Here is a 17,039-nt window from a genome sequence, read left to right on the forward strand (position 1 = left end):
GCAGAGCGACCTCAGGTCTGCACCGGCCCTGAGCCTACCAGAAAAACCTGACTCTGGGCGGGGCGAATTAACAGGAGATTAGGACCTAGTAAATTTGTGGTGCTACTGAACTGAGACTGTGAAAAAAGAGACGGTGGGGGAGAGAACTCACGGAATTCACGTGAGCACTCTCCAGAGACGCTACAATTCCGTAACTTTGGCAACCCAGTGGGAGACTGAAGGAGAATTTGAGCCCACTCCGAGGGCCGAACAGATTCCCTGTGTGGTCCTTGGGAAAGAGCTTCCGATCTCTGGCTCCTGTGCGTATATCATTTGCCTGATAACTACCTCCAACTTCGTTCAGCTGTGCAGAATAACTTCCCTTTTGAATCAAAAAAAAAAAGAGAGAGAGAGAGAGAGAGGTTTACCACGCTCAACCTGGGAGTGTCACCTTTGGCACACCAAACAGAGCTCTCAGGCCACACCCATCTCAAGCCCTAAGGCTCCATCAAAAACAGATAGTCCACTTAATCTAGAGTCATAGTATAACAAGAAAAAGCACCACAGTGAAGAAACCAAATATCTCCAATATGCCAAATAACAAACGCAAAAACCAAGGTAATAAAAACAAGGAAGTCACCATGACGCCCTCAAATGAAAAAGACACCCCAATTCAAGATTATGAGGATGATGACATAGAATAAATACAAGAAGCAGATCTCAAAAAATTGATAAGAACATTAAGAAGTTCTCAAAAACAAATTCTTGAACTACAGAAATCCTTAATGGACAAGATAGAAAATCTCTCTCGTGAAAATGAAATATTAAGGAGGAATCAAAATGAAACGAAACAACTAGTACAACAGGAAACTGGGATAGTGACTGAAGTGAAGAATTCAATAGATCAAATGAAAAACACAATAGAGAGCCTTACAAACAGAATGGGAGAAGCAGAAGAGAGAATATCGGACTTAGAAGACAGAGAACAGGAAAGGATACAGTCAGACCAAAGAAAAGACGAGGAAATTAGAAATCTAAAACATATTGTCGGGAATCTTCAGGATACTATTAAAAAACCCAACATTCAGGTTCTAGGAGTTCCTGAAGGCATGGAGAGGGAGAAAGGATTAGAAGGCCTTTTTAGTGAGATATTAGCAGAAAATTTCCCAGGTTTGGAGAAGGACAGAGAAATCCTAGTACAGGAAGCCCACAGAACCCCTAATAAACACAACCAAAAGAGATCCTCACCACGACACGTTGTAATTAAACTCTCCACAGTGAAACATAAAGAAAAGATCCTCAAATGTGCAAGAGAGAAACGTCAGATTACTCTCAGAGGATCTCCAATCAGACTCACAGCTGACTTCTCATCAGAAACTCTACAAGCTAGGAGGGAATGGCGAGATATAGCCCAGGTACTAAGAGAGAACAACTGCCAGCCCAGAATATTATATCCTGCAAAGCTATCATTTGTGAATGAAGGTGAAATAAAGACTTTTCATAACAAACAGAAATTGAAAGAATTTGTTGCCACTCGTCCAGCCCTGCAAAAGATGCTTAAAGATGTGTTACACACAGAAACAAAGAAACACGGTCATCAATATGAAAGAAGGTAAAGGAAGGAAACCAAGGAAGGAAAGCTCACAGCAAAAGATCACAGGGAATTCAAAGCATATATTGGAACTTATCTTTGGCAAATGGCAGGGCAAAGTTACCACTTATCATTAGTCACATTGAACGTGAATGGCCTGAACTGTCCAGTTAAAAGACACCGATTGGCTGATTGGGTTAAGGAACAAAACCCATCTATTTGCTGCTTACAAGAAACACATCTTTCCAACAAAGATCCATACAGACTGAAAGTGAAAGGCTGGAAAAAGATATACCATGCCAACAGAAATGAAAAAAGAGCAGGCGTAGCCATCTTAATATCAGACACCATAAACTTTACCACAAAAACCGTTAAGAGAGACAAAGAGGAACACTACATAATGATTAAGGGATCAATTCAACAGGAAGATATAACAATTATCAGTGTATATGCACCTAACTACAGGGCACCGGTTTATCTAAAAGATTTGTTAACGGACTTAAAGGGAGTCTTAGACCCCAATACAATAGTACTGGGGGACTTCAATACTCCATTCTCAGAAATAGACAGATCAATAGGACAGAAGATCAACAAGGATACAGTAGATTTAAACGACACTATAGCCCAAATGGATCTAACAGATATATACAGAACTTTCAATCCTACAGCTAAAGATTTTTACATTCTTCTCAGCAGTACATGGAACCTTCTCTAGGATTGACCACATACTAGGCCATAAAGCAAGTCTCAGCAAATTCAAAAGAATTAGAATCATACCATGCAGCTTCTCAGACCATAAAGGAATGAAGCTGGAAATGAAAAACTCAGGAATCCCTAGAGCATATGCAAACACATGGAGATTGAACAACATGCTCCTGAATGAACAATGGGTCATAGAAGAAATCAAATGAGAAATCAAAAACTTTCTGGAAGTAAATGAGGATAACAGCACAACATACCAAAACTTATGGGACGCAGCAAAAGCAGTGTTAAGAGGAAAGTTTATATCAATAGGTGCCTACATCAAGAAATTGGAAAGGCACCAAATAGATGAGCTTTCTATTCACCTCAAGGATCTAGAAAACCTACAGCAAACCAAACCCAAATCTAGTAGGAGAAGAGAAATAATTAAAATCAGAGAAGAAATCAACAGGATTGAATCAAGAAAAACATTCCAAAAATCAGCCAAACGAGGAGCTGGTTTTTTGAAAAAATAAACAAAATTGACACCCCATTGGCCCAACTAACTAAAAAAAGAAGAGAAAAGACCCAAATCAATAAAATCAGAGATGAAAAAGGAAATGTAACAACAGACACCACAGAAATAAAAAGAATCATCAGAAATTACTACAAGGACTTGTATGCCAGCAAACAGGGAAACCTATCAGAAATGGATAGATTCCTGGACACATGCAACCTACCTAAATTGAACCAGGAAGACATCGAAAACCTAAACAGACCCATAACTGAGACAGAAATTGAAACAGTAATAAAGGCCCTCCCAACAAAGAAAAGCCCAGGACCAGATGGATTCACTGCTGAATTCTCCCAGACATTTAAAGAAGAACTGACTCCAATTCTTCTCAAACTATTCACAACAATCGAAAAAGAGGGAGTCCTCCCAAATTCTTTCTATGAAGCCAGCATCACCTTAATTCCTAAGCCAGAAAAAGATGCAGCACTGAAAGAGAATTACAGACCAATATCCCTGATGAACATAGATGCAAAAATCCTCAATAAAATTCTCGCCAATAGAATGCAACAACGCATCAGAAAGATCATCCACCCAGACCAAGTGGGATTTATCCCTGGTATGCAGGGATGGTTTAATGTGTGCAAGACAATCAATGTGATACACCACATTAACAGACTGCAGAAGAAAAACCATATGATTATCTCAATAGATGCCGAGAAAGCATTTGATAAAATACAACACCCGTTCATAATGAAAACTCTAAGCAAACTGGGTTTGGAAGGAACATTCCTCAATACAATCAAAGCAATCTATGAAAAACCCACAGCCAACATCCTATTGAATGGGGAAAAGTTGGAAGCATTTCCACTGAGATCTGGTACCAGACAGGGATGCCCACTCTCACCACTGCTATTCAATATAGTTCTGGAGGTTCTAGCCAGAGCTATTAGGCAAGAAAAAGAAATTAAGGGATACAAATTGGGAAGGAAGAACTCAAACTATCCCTCTTTGCAGATGACATGATTCTTTATTTAGGGGACCCAAAGAACTCTACTAAGAGACTATTGGAACTCATAGAAGATTTTGGCAAAGTAGCAGGGTATAAAATCAATGCACAAAAATCAACAGCCTTTGTATACACAGACAATGCCATGGCTGAGGAAGAACTTCTAAGATCAATCCCATTCACAATAGCTACAAAAACAATCAAATACCTTGGAATAAACTTAACCAAGGACGTTAAAGATCTCTACGATGAAAATTACAAAACCTTAAAGAAAGAAATAGAAAAGGATACCAAGAAATGGAAAAATCTTCCATGCTCATGGATTGGAAGAATCAATATCATCAAAATGTCCATTCTCCCAAAAGCAATTTATAAATTCAATGCAATACCAATCAAGATACCGAAGACCTTCTTCTCAGATCTGGAAAAATTTGTGCTGAAATTTATATGGAGGCACAAGAGACCTCGAATAGCTAAAGCAATCTTGTACAACAAAAACAAAGCCGGAGGCATCACAATACCAGATTTCAGGACATACTACAGGGCAGTTGTAATCAAAACAGCATGGTACTGGTACAGAAACAGATGGATAGACCAATGGAACAGAATTGAAACACCAGAAATCAACCCAAACATCTACAGCCAACTTATATTTGATCAAGGATCTAAAACTAATTCCTGGAGCAAGGACAGTCTATTCAATAAATGGTGCTGGGAAAATTGGATTTCCACGTGCAGAATCATGAAGCAAGACCCCTACCTTACACCTTACACAAAAATCCACTCAACATGGATTAAAGACCTAAATCTACGACCTGACACCATCAAGTTACTAGAGAACATTGGAGAAACCCTTCAAGATATTGGCACAGGCAAAGAATTTCTGGAAAAGACCCGGGAGGCACAGGCAGTCAAAGCCAAAATCAACTATTGGGATTGCATCAAATTGAGAAGTTTCTGTACTGCAAAAGAAACAGTCAGGAGAGTGAAGAGACAACCAACAGAATGGGAAAAAATATTTGCAAACTATGCAACAGATAAAGGGTTAATAACCAGAATCTACAAAGAGATCAAGAAACTCCACAAAAACAAAACAAACAACCCAATTAAGAGATGGGCCAAGGACCTCAATAGACATTTTTCAAAAGAGGAAATCCAAACGGCCAACAGGCACATGAAAAAATGTTCAAGGTCATTAGCAATCAGGGAAATGCAAATCAAAACCACAATGAGGTTCCACCTCACCCCGGTTAGAATGGCTCACATTCAGAAATCTACCAACAACAGATGCTGGCGAGGATGTGGGGAAAAAGGGACACTAACCCACTGTTGGTGGGAATGCAAACTGGTCAAGCCACTATGGAAGTCAGTCTGGAGATCCCTCAGAAACCTCAAGATAACCCTACCGTTCGACCCAGCCATCCCACTCCTTGGAATTTACCCAAAGGAATTTAAATTGGCAAACAAAAAAGTGGTCTGCAACCCAATGTTTATTGCAGCTCAATTCACAATAGCTAAGACCTGGAACCAACCTAAAAGCCCATCAACGATAGACTGGATAAAGAAATTATGGGATATGTACTCTTTAGAATACTATACCGCAGTAAGAAACAACGAAATCCAGTCACTTGCAACAAAATGGAGGAATCTGGAACACATCATGCTGAGTGAAATAAGCCAGTCCCAAAGTGACAAATACCATATGTTCGCCCTGATCAGTGACTACTGACTGAACACCAAAAAGGAAACCTGTTGAAGTGGAATGGACACTATGGGAAACGGTGACTTATTCAGCATAGCCCTGACTGTTAATGAACAACTTAATACATTATCCCTCTTAGTAGTTTTTTTTGTCTGTTCTATTTAATATGACTGGTTTAATTCTGTAATTAATACACAGTTATTCTTAAGTGTTGAAAATTAACTGAAATGTGATCCCTGTTAAACATAAGAGTAGGAATAAGAGAGGGAAGAGATGTATAATTTGGGACATGCTCAAGCTGACTTGCCCCAAATGGTAGAGTTAGAAACATACCAGGGGACTCCAATTTAATCCCATCAAGGTGGCATGTACCAATGCCATCTCACTATTCCAAGTGATCAATTTCAGTTCACAATTGATCATAATGAAAGGACTAAGAGTCAAAGGGAGCACATAAACAAGTCTAGCACCTGCTAACACTAACCGATAGAATAAATAAAGGGGAGAGTGATCCAACATGGGAAGTGAGATACTCAGCAGACTCATAGAATGGCAGATGTCCTAAATAGCACTCTGGCCTCAGAATCAGCCCTAAAGGCATTCGGATCTGGCTGAAAAGCCCATGAGAGTATTTCAGGCATGGAAAGCCAAGACACTCTGGCAAAAGATCTCTGTGAGTGAGATCTCAGTGGAAAGAACAGGTCTTCAAAGAAGGAGGTACCTTTCTCTGAAGGGAGGAGAGAACCTCTACTTTGACTATGACCTTGTCTAAACAAGATAAGAGTCGGAGAACTCAGAGGGCTTCCATAGCCTTGGAAACTCATGACTGGAGCATAGGGAGATTACTGATGCCATAGACAGGAGTGTCAATTGGTAAAGTCAACAACAGGAGTCACTGTGCACTTACTCCTCATGTAGGATCTCTGTCCTTAATGTGCTGTGTATTGAGATTTAATGCTATAACGAGTACTCAAAGAATATATTTCACTTTGTGTTTCTATGGGGGTGCAAACTGTTGAAATCTTACTTAATGCATACTAAACTGATCCTCTGTAAAAAAAAAAAAGAAAGAAAAAAGAAATTATCAACTCCCAACTTGACTCTCACTGGGATTAAACATGACAATAGGTCTGATCTGATTTAATCATCATTTAAAAAAAAATCATCTATTATTTTTCACTTTATGTTTCTGTGTGGGAGCAAACTGTTGAAATCCTTACTTAATGTATACTAAGCTGATCTTCTGTATATTAAGATAATCGAAAATGAGTCTTGATGTGAATGGAAGGGGAGAGGGAGTGGGCAAGGGGAAGGTTGTGGGTGGGAGGGACGGTATGGGGGGCAAGCCATTGTAATCCATAAATCGTACTTTGGAAATTTATATTCATTAAATAAAAGTTAAAAAAAGACAAAACAAAAATGTATGCCACTGGAAATTGTAAATCAGATATATTCACAATAGCAAGAGAGATTAAAAATTTTAAATGAAAAAAAAATTACCTTCAAATAGGCAGAAGAAACAAAGGATAGGCAGTAGGACTTGATTATGTCTCAGGGATTTACCACAGAAAATGTATGCAAAAAACCCACCATCATCAAAGCAAACATATTCTACCATGCATGTCTAGGTTTTATTCTCCATTAGGTGATATGTTTTGGAAAATTTCATTCTAATAGCATTAGCACTTAACGACAGAGCACTAATCTTTCTAAAAATAAAATTTAGTATTTAGATTCTCAAAACTCACCAAACCAACTGGAAATGTCTAGTTGTAAAACAACAATGTTATGCTCAAGTCAGTTTCACATCATAAATGATAATCTATGACTAATGTCAGTAGGCAAATTCCAATTCTAAACACTACTGGAGATTGCCACTGTGATTTTCAACTGTGTTGACATTCATCTTATTGCTGAATTGTAGGCAAATTTCTTTGGCAACATTTACATATCAGTTAATGCCACAGGAAAAACTGTTACATTAATTTAGCATCTCAAAACTTCAGTAGAATTACTTAAATACATTTTCTAATAGATTCTACAATAGGAAAGCCTCCAAACATGCCTATTAACAAAATCTGTTCAAAGAAAGCAAACTATTAAAGAATCAAGACACGTATCTCACATGAACTACTTAAATTTAATTGTATAAGTTACAGCTAAATTCACCAAATAATTTAAAAAATCCTTAAATAAAACCCGATGATTTAAAATAAATTTCTTTATAATTTACCTAACTTTATTATAATTCACAGCTATTTAGCCTGAATTTCAACATAAAATGTCTAAATCAATCTTCATGTTAGTTATTAAATGCAACTCAATATGCACTGCTTTCTTTAGAAAATATGTACTAAGCACCATCATGTACCAAGACTCACAAGCAATAACTCCAGCAATATATGTCATAATTCATCTTCAGAATAATTTTTGGGTTGCTTTAAATAAAGATTACACATCTGTGTGTGTGTCTGTGTGCATACACACCTGTTTAGGTATGTGTGTGTATATATATATTTATGTATATATCTTGAATGAGGAGGACATTATATGTAACAGTGATTCAAGTCAGAAACATAAAAATTTTATCAAAGATTAACTTACCTGGGTCAAATTGTTTTTTGAAGTTCTCGCATCCATTTCTAGTGTTCTATGTGTCACTTCAAGTTGTTTCATTTCTTCTTTATGATATTGCTTTTCTTTTCTTCTTAACTGTTCCCTAGTTTTTTTACACAATATATCAGTATTGGTCTCTTTTTCTTGTTTTAGGTAAAAACATGCTTGTTTCAAAATTCATTTTATTAGAAATTAAAAGATTCATTTTATAATCTTATACTACCATGCAGCTTATACACTCTAATAAAATTTATGTTCTCAAATATCTTCTTATAACATTTCATTTTAATCTCTTCTTCAAAGGACAGAGTTGAAAGTTAGCTGAGAAAGCACATTCTTAAAACAAAACAAAAAAATAGCACATTCTTGAGATTGGTATTGTGTAGTGTGTCAAGCTACCGCCTGTGATACTAACACCCCGTGTGGCCACAGGTTCCTCTCCCAGCAGATGTACTTCCTATCTAGCTCCTTGCTAATGGCCTGGGAAAGCAGCACAAGGTGACTCAAGTATTTCAATCTCTGCTGCCACCTACCTGGGAGACCTAGAAGAAGCTCCTAGCTCCTGGCTTCAGCCTGGCTCAATCCTGGCCATTGAGGCCACCCACAGTGAACCAGCAGCTCGCTCACTCGCGCTCTCTCTCTCACTCTTTCAAATAAATAAATAAATCTTTGTTATCAGAAATTACATTCTGATAATTGATAAGATTCTGTTACTTGCAACTGATAACTGTTATCAAGAAAGGAATTTCGAAATTATCCAGTAGAGTTATGAGTTGAAAATTACCTCTTCCTCATCCATTCATATTTACATCTCCATTAGGAAAGGTAATTTAGAATTAACCAATCTTTAATGAATTTTTTAAAAAAAGATTTATGCATTTATTTGAGAGGCAAAGTGATATATAGAGAGAAGAGACACACAGAGAGGTCTTCCATCTGCTGGTTTACTCTCCAAATGGCCACAACAGCAGGAGCTCAGAGGATATGAAGGGAGAAGCCAGGAACTTCTTCCTTATCTCCCATGTGGGGTGCAGAGCCCCAAGCACTTGGCACCTTCTAATGCTTTCTTAGGCCTTAAGCAGGCAGCTAGATCAGAAGTGGAGCACCCAGGACTTGGACCAGTACCCATACAGAATGCTGGTGCTACAGGCAGAGGCTTAACTTACTATGCAACAGTTCTGGCCCTTAATGAATTATTTTGTTATAAACACCTTTATATAGTTATTAGAACTACAGTTTCAACTTTATCAAATATTACACGTATCCTTAAACATTATTTAGAGTGTAAGACAGCCTATAATTTATACATGTCTTTTACATGATACACACAGCTACTGATTAATATCATCCAAGGGTAAAGAGTATATGTGTCACTTCATATAATTGATATTTTTAGTAGTATTTTCAACTTAATGATTATTAAAATTTCATAAACAATTTCAAAAAATGACATTGTTAATTAAGCAAGGGTGCTACGTGCTTTCAACATAGAACATGAAACGAATTTTTGCATGTAAAAAAGAGAAATGTTCAAGAAACTAATCAGAGATTACTTTCCAGTTTTCTGTCATCCCATGCATGTTAAAATAAGTAAATTTCAAAGTCTTCAAAGGTTAAAAAAAACTGTCAACTATATATCTGTTGATGGAAGTATAAGCTTATGTACTTTCTTGACAAAAATTTAGAACTATTAACCAAGCATTTAAAAAGGTTTCCTCAAATTTAGCCATAAAATCCATATTGAAGTATTTATTCAAAGTCAAGCACTTGGAATATAAAGAAATGTTTATATAGAAGATGTTTGTTGCAGCATGACTTATAATACAACAAAATATAAACTCAAAATACAATGTTCAAAACAAATCATGAAACTTCTATATGGTGTGCTTCTATGTAACTAAGATTACAATCTGAAGAAGTTGTATTTAATTATTACAAGCATTCACACTTAAGAACTTGTACATTATTTGCAATTCTTGTGAATTTCACACTTCCTAAGAGTAAGAAGTTTCTACCCTGTAAAATCCCAGAATATCTCGGATGGTCAAAGATGAAAAATCCTCCACAAAATACCAGCTCATTGAACCCAACAACACATCAGAAAGATCATTCACCCAGACCAAGTAGGCTTTATCCCTGGTATGCAGGTATGGTTCAACATTTGCAAACCAATCAATGTGATACAACACATTAACAAATTGAAGAAAAAACACATTATTATCTCAACAGATTTAGAAAAAGCATATAATAAGATATAGCATCCTTTCATGATGAAAATCTTAAGTGAACTGAGTATAGAAGCAACACTCATCAATACAATCAAGACAAACTATGACAAACCCACAGTGAGCACCTTATTGAATGAGTAGAAACTGGAGGCATTCCCCCTAAGATCTGGAACCAGACAGGAATGCCCAACTCTTACCACTGTCATTCCATATAATCATGGAAGTTTTAGCCAGAGCCACTAGGCAAGAAAATAAAACCAAAGGAATACAAATTGGGAAGGAAGAAGTCAAACTATTCCAATTTGCAGATGACATGCTTTCATATTTAGGGAATGCAAAAGACTCCACTAAGAGACTACTGAAACTCATAAAAGAGTTTGGTAAAGTGGCAGAATATCAAATTAACACACAAAAATCAAATCAATAGCTGATCTATACATAGACAATGCCATAACAGCTACAAAAATTCATACCTTCAAATAAATTTAACCAAGGATGTCAAAGATTTCTATGATGAAAATTACAAAACATTAGAAAGTGAAATAGAAGAAGACATAAAAAGTAGAAAAATCTTCGATGTTCATGGTTTGGAAGAATCAAAATCATGAAAATGTCTGTACTACCAAAAGCAATTTACAGATTCAATTCATTCCTAATCAAAATACCCATCAGATTTTTCTCAAATTTAAAAAGAATGATGCTAAAATACATAAGGAAACACTAGAGACCCTGAATAGCTAAAGCAATGTTAAACAATAAAAAAAAGCTGGAGGCATCACAATACCAGACCTCAAGATATACTATAGGGCAGATATAATATAAACACATTGGTGCTGGCACAAAAACAGATGTATAGACCAATGGCATAGAATAGAAACTCCAGAAATCAATCCATGCATCTACAATGAGCTTACTTTTGACAAAGAAGATAAAATCAATCCCTGAAGAAAGAACAGTCTCTTCAACAAATGGTGTTGGGGAAACTGGATCTCCTCATGCAGAAATATGAAATAAGACCCCTACTCTACACTTTACACAAAATTCCACTCAAAATGGATCAGGAGCTAAATCTATGTCTCAATCCCATCAAATTAATAAATAACATTGAGGAAACTCCATAGTATATTGGCATAGACAAAGATTTCTTCGAAAAGACCCCAGAAAAGCACAGGCAATCAAAGCCAAAACTGACAACCGGGATTGCATCAAACAGGGAAGCTTCTGTACTTAAAATGTAACACTCAGCAAAGTGAAGAAGCTCCGACAGATTGAGAGAAATATTTGCAAATTATGCAACTGATAAAAGATTAATATCCACAGTTTATAAAGAGCTCAAGAAACTCAATCACAACAAAACAAAAAATCCAGTTAAGAAATGGGCAAAGGACTTTAACAGGCATTTTTCAAGAGTGGGAATTCAAATGGGCAACAGGCACTTGAAAAAATGCTTAACATTCTTCATTTTGATTTATTTGAGGACCATAAATTTCATGGATTCCATACATACATATTTAGGAACATAGTGATTCTACCTACCCTCCATCCCACCCATACTCCCACTTGTCTTCCTCTTCCCCATCCTCTTTCCATTCTTATTTTTCACAAATATCTATTTTCAGTTAACAAACACATAAGATTAACCTTATACTAGTTAAAGAGTTCAACAAATAGTATGAAGGAATAAAAATTAGTATGAAGGACAGTACTGACCCAGTAGAGTCAGGCATTCATGGCTACAATTTATTTTATTTATTTTTTTTTGACAGGCAGAGTGGACAGTGAGAGGGAGAGACATAGAGAAAGGTCTTCTTTTGCCGTTGGTTCACCCTCCAATGGCCGCCGCGGACAGCGCACTGTGGGCAGCGCGCCGCGCTGATCCGAAGCCAAGAGCCAGGTGCTTCTCCTGGTCTCCCATGGGGTGCAGGGCCCAAGCACCTGGGCCATCCTCCACTACACTCCCTGGCCAAAGCAGAGAGCTGGCCTGGAAGAGGGGCAACCGGGACAGAATCCGGCACCCCGACCAGGACTAGAACCCGGTGTGCCGGCGCCGCCAGGTGGAGGATTAGCCTGTAAGCCATGGTGCCGGCCCATGGCTACAATTTATTGGGTTAAAAAAGTTTTAAAGAATCAGTGAAATGCAAATCAAAACCACAATGAGTTTCACTCCAGTTAGAATGGCTCTCATACAGAAATCAACAACAATAAATGTTCACAAGGATGTGGGGGTAAAGGTACCCTAATCCACTGTTGGTGGGAATGTAAACTGGTGCACCTGCTGTAGAAGATAGCATGGAGATACTTCAGAAATCTCAATATAGACCTACCATATGATCCAGCCATCCCACTCCTGGGAATTTACCCAAATGTAAAGATACTGGCAAATGAAAGAATAACCTGTACACCATGTTTATTACAGCTCATATGAAATGAACCAAGATGTCCATCAACTGAAGACTGGGTAGAGAAATTATGCTATAAATACACTATGGAATAATATACTGGGGTAAAATGAAATAATTTCTTTTGTTACAAAATGGATGTAACTAGAAACGATTACTTAGAGTAAAAAGCCTATCCCAAAAAAGACAAATACCTGTGTTCTTTCTGATCTGTCATAACTAATAGAGTATGTAAAATGTAATCTACTGGGATGAAATTGACATTTTGAGATGTGATGATTTTGAACAGCTCGTCTTGAGTATTGAGGAGCAGTGTTTTTTGTTGTTCTTCTTCATACTATTTGTTGAACTCTTCACTTAGTGTATGGTTAACCTTGTGTGTATAAAGTTAACTGAAAATAGAAATTTGTTAAAAATAAGAATAGAAAGAGGAGAGGATGGAGGAAGAATGGTGGGATTATGGGTGGAATATAAGGTAGGAAAAATTACTATGTTCCTGAATTTGTATACATGATGCATGATGTTTGTGTTCCTTAAATAAATCAAAATGAAAAAAGTTAAAGTCTTCAAAAATAGATGTTCCATTTCTGAGTCAATTCTGAATGAACCATCTTCTACCATAAAATATACATGAATTGAAGTTCTACAGATAATTTAAAGCACCAAGCATTGTTATACCTAGATATGTGCATAAAATTAAATTCACTATGCATTCTGCTACATCATTTCTAGTAGTATAGATGGACTAAAAGCTTCTATGTTAAAATAAAAGAAAATCCCCTTGACTGCCACATTTTTTTGTCAAGTATCTTAACCTTACTGCAGTATTGATATAGTTGAGTATTCTCTTGTTTGGCTTGTAGACTACACTATTCTTTCCTATTTTCATTAAAAGTAGTCACCATTAACATTGCTTCACTGGAAAGTAAAGAATTCATAGATTTTACCTTTTAAGACGATCGAGCTCACTCAAATTGTTGTCATAAATCACTTGCAGTAGACTTCTAGTGAGTGAAAAGCCATTCTCTATCACTGGTCTAATCCCATACTCCATGGAAGTCACTTTTTCATTTTCATTTTTTATTTCCTTTATATGCAAGGCAGGGCAGCTATTTTAAAAAGATCATTAACATGGCAATGTTTTTTACTCTACTGGGAAAGATTAAAGAAGCACAATTTTGACAAAATTCTTATTCTTCCCCAACTTAATTCATTTACTAACTCAAAACATGATAGGAAGTGATAACTACATGTAAAGAAAGGTGTACAGGAAATTTAAAAAATTACATGAAAATTGGGTGAAAAGTAGTTTTGATACAAAAACTTTGAAATCCAGGATGAATAATTTTTTTTTGACAGGCAGAGTGGACAGTGAGAGAGAAAGAGACAGAGAGAAAGGTCTTCCTTTGCCGTTGGTTCACCCTCCAATGGCCGCCGCGGACAGCGCACTGCGGCCGGCGCCCCGCGCTGATCTGATGGCAGGAGCCAGGTACTTATCCTGGTCCCCCATGGGGTGCAGGGCCCATGTACTTGGGCCATCCTCCACTGCATTCCCTGGCCACAGCAGAGAGCTGGCCTGGAAGAGGGGCAACCGGGACAGAATCCGGTACCCCGACCGGGATTAGAACCCGGTGTGCCGGTGCTGCAAGGCGGAGGATTAGCCTAGTGAGCCGCGGCGCTGGCCAGGCTGAATAATTTTTATAACATGCATTTTATACACTTACTGAACACACTTTGTTATATCTTCTTTGGAAAACAGGTAAAAACACAATTATGATATAAGGTAATATGGAAGGGTTGATATTGGGGGGGTGGTGTTTCACCTATTCGTTAATAAGCAGGGGGCTGGCGCTGTGGCATAGTGGGAAGAGCACTGCCTGCAGTGTTGGCATCCCATATGGGTGCCAATTTGAGTCCCTGCTGCTCCACTTCTGATCCAGCTCTCTGCTGTGCTCTGGGAAGGAAGCGGAAGATGGACCAAGTCTTTGGGCCTGTGTACCTCCTTGGAAACCCGAAGGAAATTCCTGGCTCCTGGTTTCAAATCAGTGCAGCTCTAGCCACTGTGGCCATTTGAGGAGTGAACCAGCAGATGGAAGACCGCTCTCTGTCTCCCTTTCTCTGTCACTCTGTAACTCTGCCCTTTAATAATAAATCTTTATATATGTGTATATAAACATATATATATATATGTTTATACATATATAAACATACAGGGTAAGACATTCTTGTCCCATATCAAAGTGCCTGGATTTGAATCCTGGATTCACTATCAATTCCAGCTTTATAATATACTGGGAAACACCAGAAGATTGGTCCAAGTAGTTTAATCCCTGCCACTTTTATGCAAGACATGGTTTGGGTTGCTGACTATGGGCTTAAGCCTGGCTCAGTTATGGCCACTGAGGGAATTTATGGGGTGTATTAGAAGAGGGGAGTTATCTCTGACTGCTTCAGATTCTTTTTTAAAAATATTTATTTATTTATTATTTGAAAGGCAGAGTTACAGAGAGGCAGAGAGAGAGAGAGAGAAGTCTTCCATCCACTGATTCATTCCCCAAATGGTTGCAATGGTGAGAGCTAGGCTGATCTGAACCCAGGAGCCAGAAGCTGATTCCAGGTCTCCCACACAAGTGCAGGGACTCAAGGACTTGGGCCATCTTCTACTGCCTTCCCATGCCATAGCAGAGAACTGGATCAGAAGTGGAGCAGCTGAGATTCAAATCAGCACCCATATATGATGCCAGCACCTCAGGCAACGGCTTCAGCAGCTACGCCAGAGTGCCAGCCCCTGTTTCAGACTCTTAAATAAAAAAGTGTTGATATTGGAAACTGATATCTGAGCACAGGAAAGCTTTACAAAGGAGGTAAAAAAAAAAGGAAAAAGAACTCATGAGGGAAAAATGTGGATGAAAACCATTTTATTTACAGAATGTGCAAACAAAGAGTAGGCATATGATATCTGATATATTTCTTTGGAATTTGCAAGAAAAATATAAAATACCTAAATCTATCATTGAGAGATGAGGCCTACACTAATTTTGAATGCTACACTAAAATATAGAGGTCCACAGTCTGTAAGCATAATATTCAGGTTTGGAAGTAGCAGTTATAATTGTGCTATATTTTTGGTTTTTTGTGAAATATAATAATGCCAACCTTAGATGAAAATTTAACATTTAATTTTTTAATTTACTTTGACAGGCAGAGAGGCCGATGGAGTAGGAGGAGGGAGGGAGGAAGGAGCAGAAGAAGGGAGAGGGATCACCTATCCTCTGGGCCAGGGTGAAGTCAGTAGTCCAGAAATCAATCATTGTTTCCTGCCTGGGTGCATGGACCCAAGTACTGGAGCCATCATCTGTTGATTTCCAGGATATTATATTTTATTATATAAGGTATAATAAAACATATATGTATATATAATAAAACATATATACATACACACATAAATGTAGACTACTAGAGTCAAAAGATTACAAATGTATATAATTGCCAACTAAAATAAATAGAATGAACCCAGATAAAATCAATTTTTAAGTGAGTATTATTCTAATGTCTAAGAAAACTCGAAGGATAAGCTGCATTCACTCAAGTAATAAAAAATTATTGAGTAGCTGCTCACTGCATGCATGTTAGGGCCTCTTCTATGTACAAAAGATATGGTAGTGAAAAGACAAAATCCAACACAAAAGAGTAAAGCAAAAACATTAGCAATGAACAAGCTATATAAAAACAAAATACAGTATGTTAGAGGAAGAGAACAAAAGCAGAGAAACGATGTTTTCCATGTTTAAGGGAGGTGTGGACATATTAGAAGGCCAAAGAAGATCTTGCTTAGGAAGAAAAACATTGAAGGAAGGAAAGGAATCAGCCAGGTGGACATCTAAGGAAGAATCTTCAAACACAGAAGGAGCCCAGGTATGTTTAAGGAATAGTGAAAATTTCTGTAGCATAAGTAGAATGAGGAGATGGAAAATCACAAATTTAAATCACAGCGATAAGGATGAGTGAGGTCACAACATGTATTGCCTTGTAGGCATTAGAAAGAAGTTTAGTATGTGAATTCAAATGAAATCACTAGGTTTTAAGTAGAAAAAAATGATATAATCTGACTTTAAGAGATCCCCTGTGTTAAGATTTAATGAAAAGAGGATTTATGAAAAAATAAAGAAGAAAATCACTGAGGAATCTACAAACTAATATAGACAGCAGCTGATGCTGACTTGGATATGATGTATCTAGCTTCTGGACATATTGTGAAGGTATACTTGACAACATGTGCTGTCACATAAAGGCTGAGGCATAAGAATGCTCCAAGGCTGTTGG

At 37.5% G+C, this 17,039-nt stretch overlaps 1 protein-coding gene across 1 annotated transcript in view; it reads right to left on the reverse strand.

Annotated features, from left to right (window-relative positions):
* Positions 1-13,659: 13,659 nt before the first annotated feature.
* LOC103352168 (uncharacterized) overlaps positions 13,660-17,039 on the reverse strand; it is an 82,930-nt gene continuing 79,550 nt past the window's right edge. The window contains exon 24 of the mRNA XM_089311279.1: positions 13,660-13,825. Within this exon, the coding sequence (XP_089167405.1) occupies positions 13,660-13,825 (166 nt within the window). The remainder of the gene's footprint in view (positions 13,826-17,039) is intronic.

This window comes from Oryctolagus cuniculus, chromosome 13 (assembly GCF_051225735.1).
Source record: "Oryctolagus cuniculus isolate XC-2025 breed Fujian yellow rabbit chromosome 13, ASM5122573v1, whole genome shotgun sequence".
NCBI classification, from domain to species: domain Eukaryota; kingdom Metazoa; phylum Chordata; class Mammalia; order Lagomorpha; family Leporidae; genus Oryctolagus; species Oryctolagus cuniculus.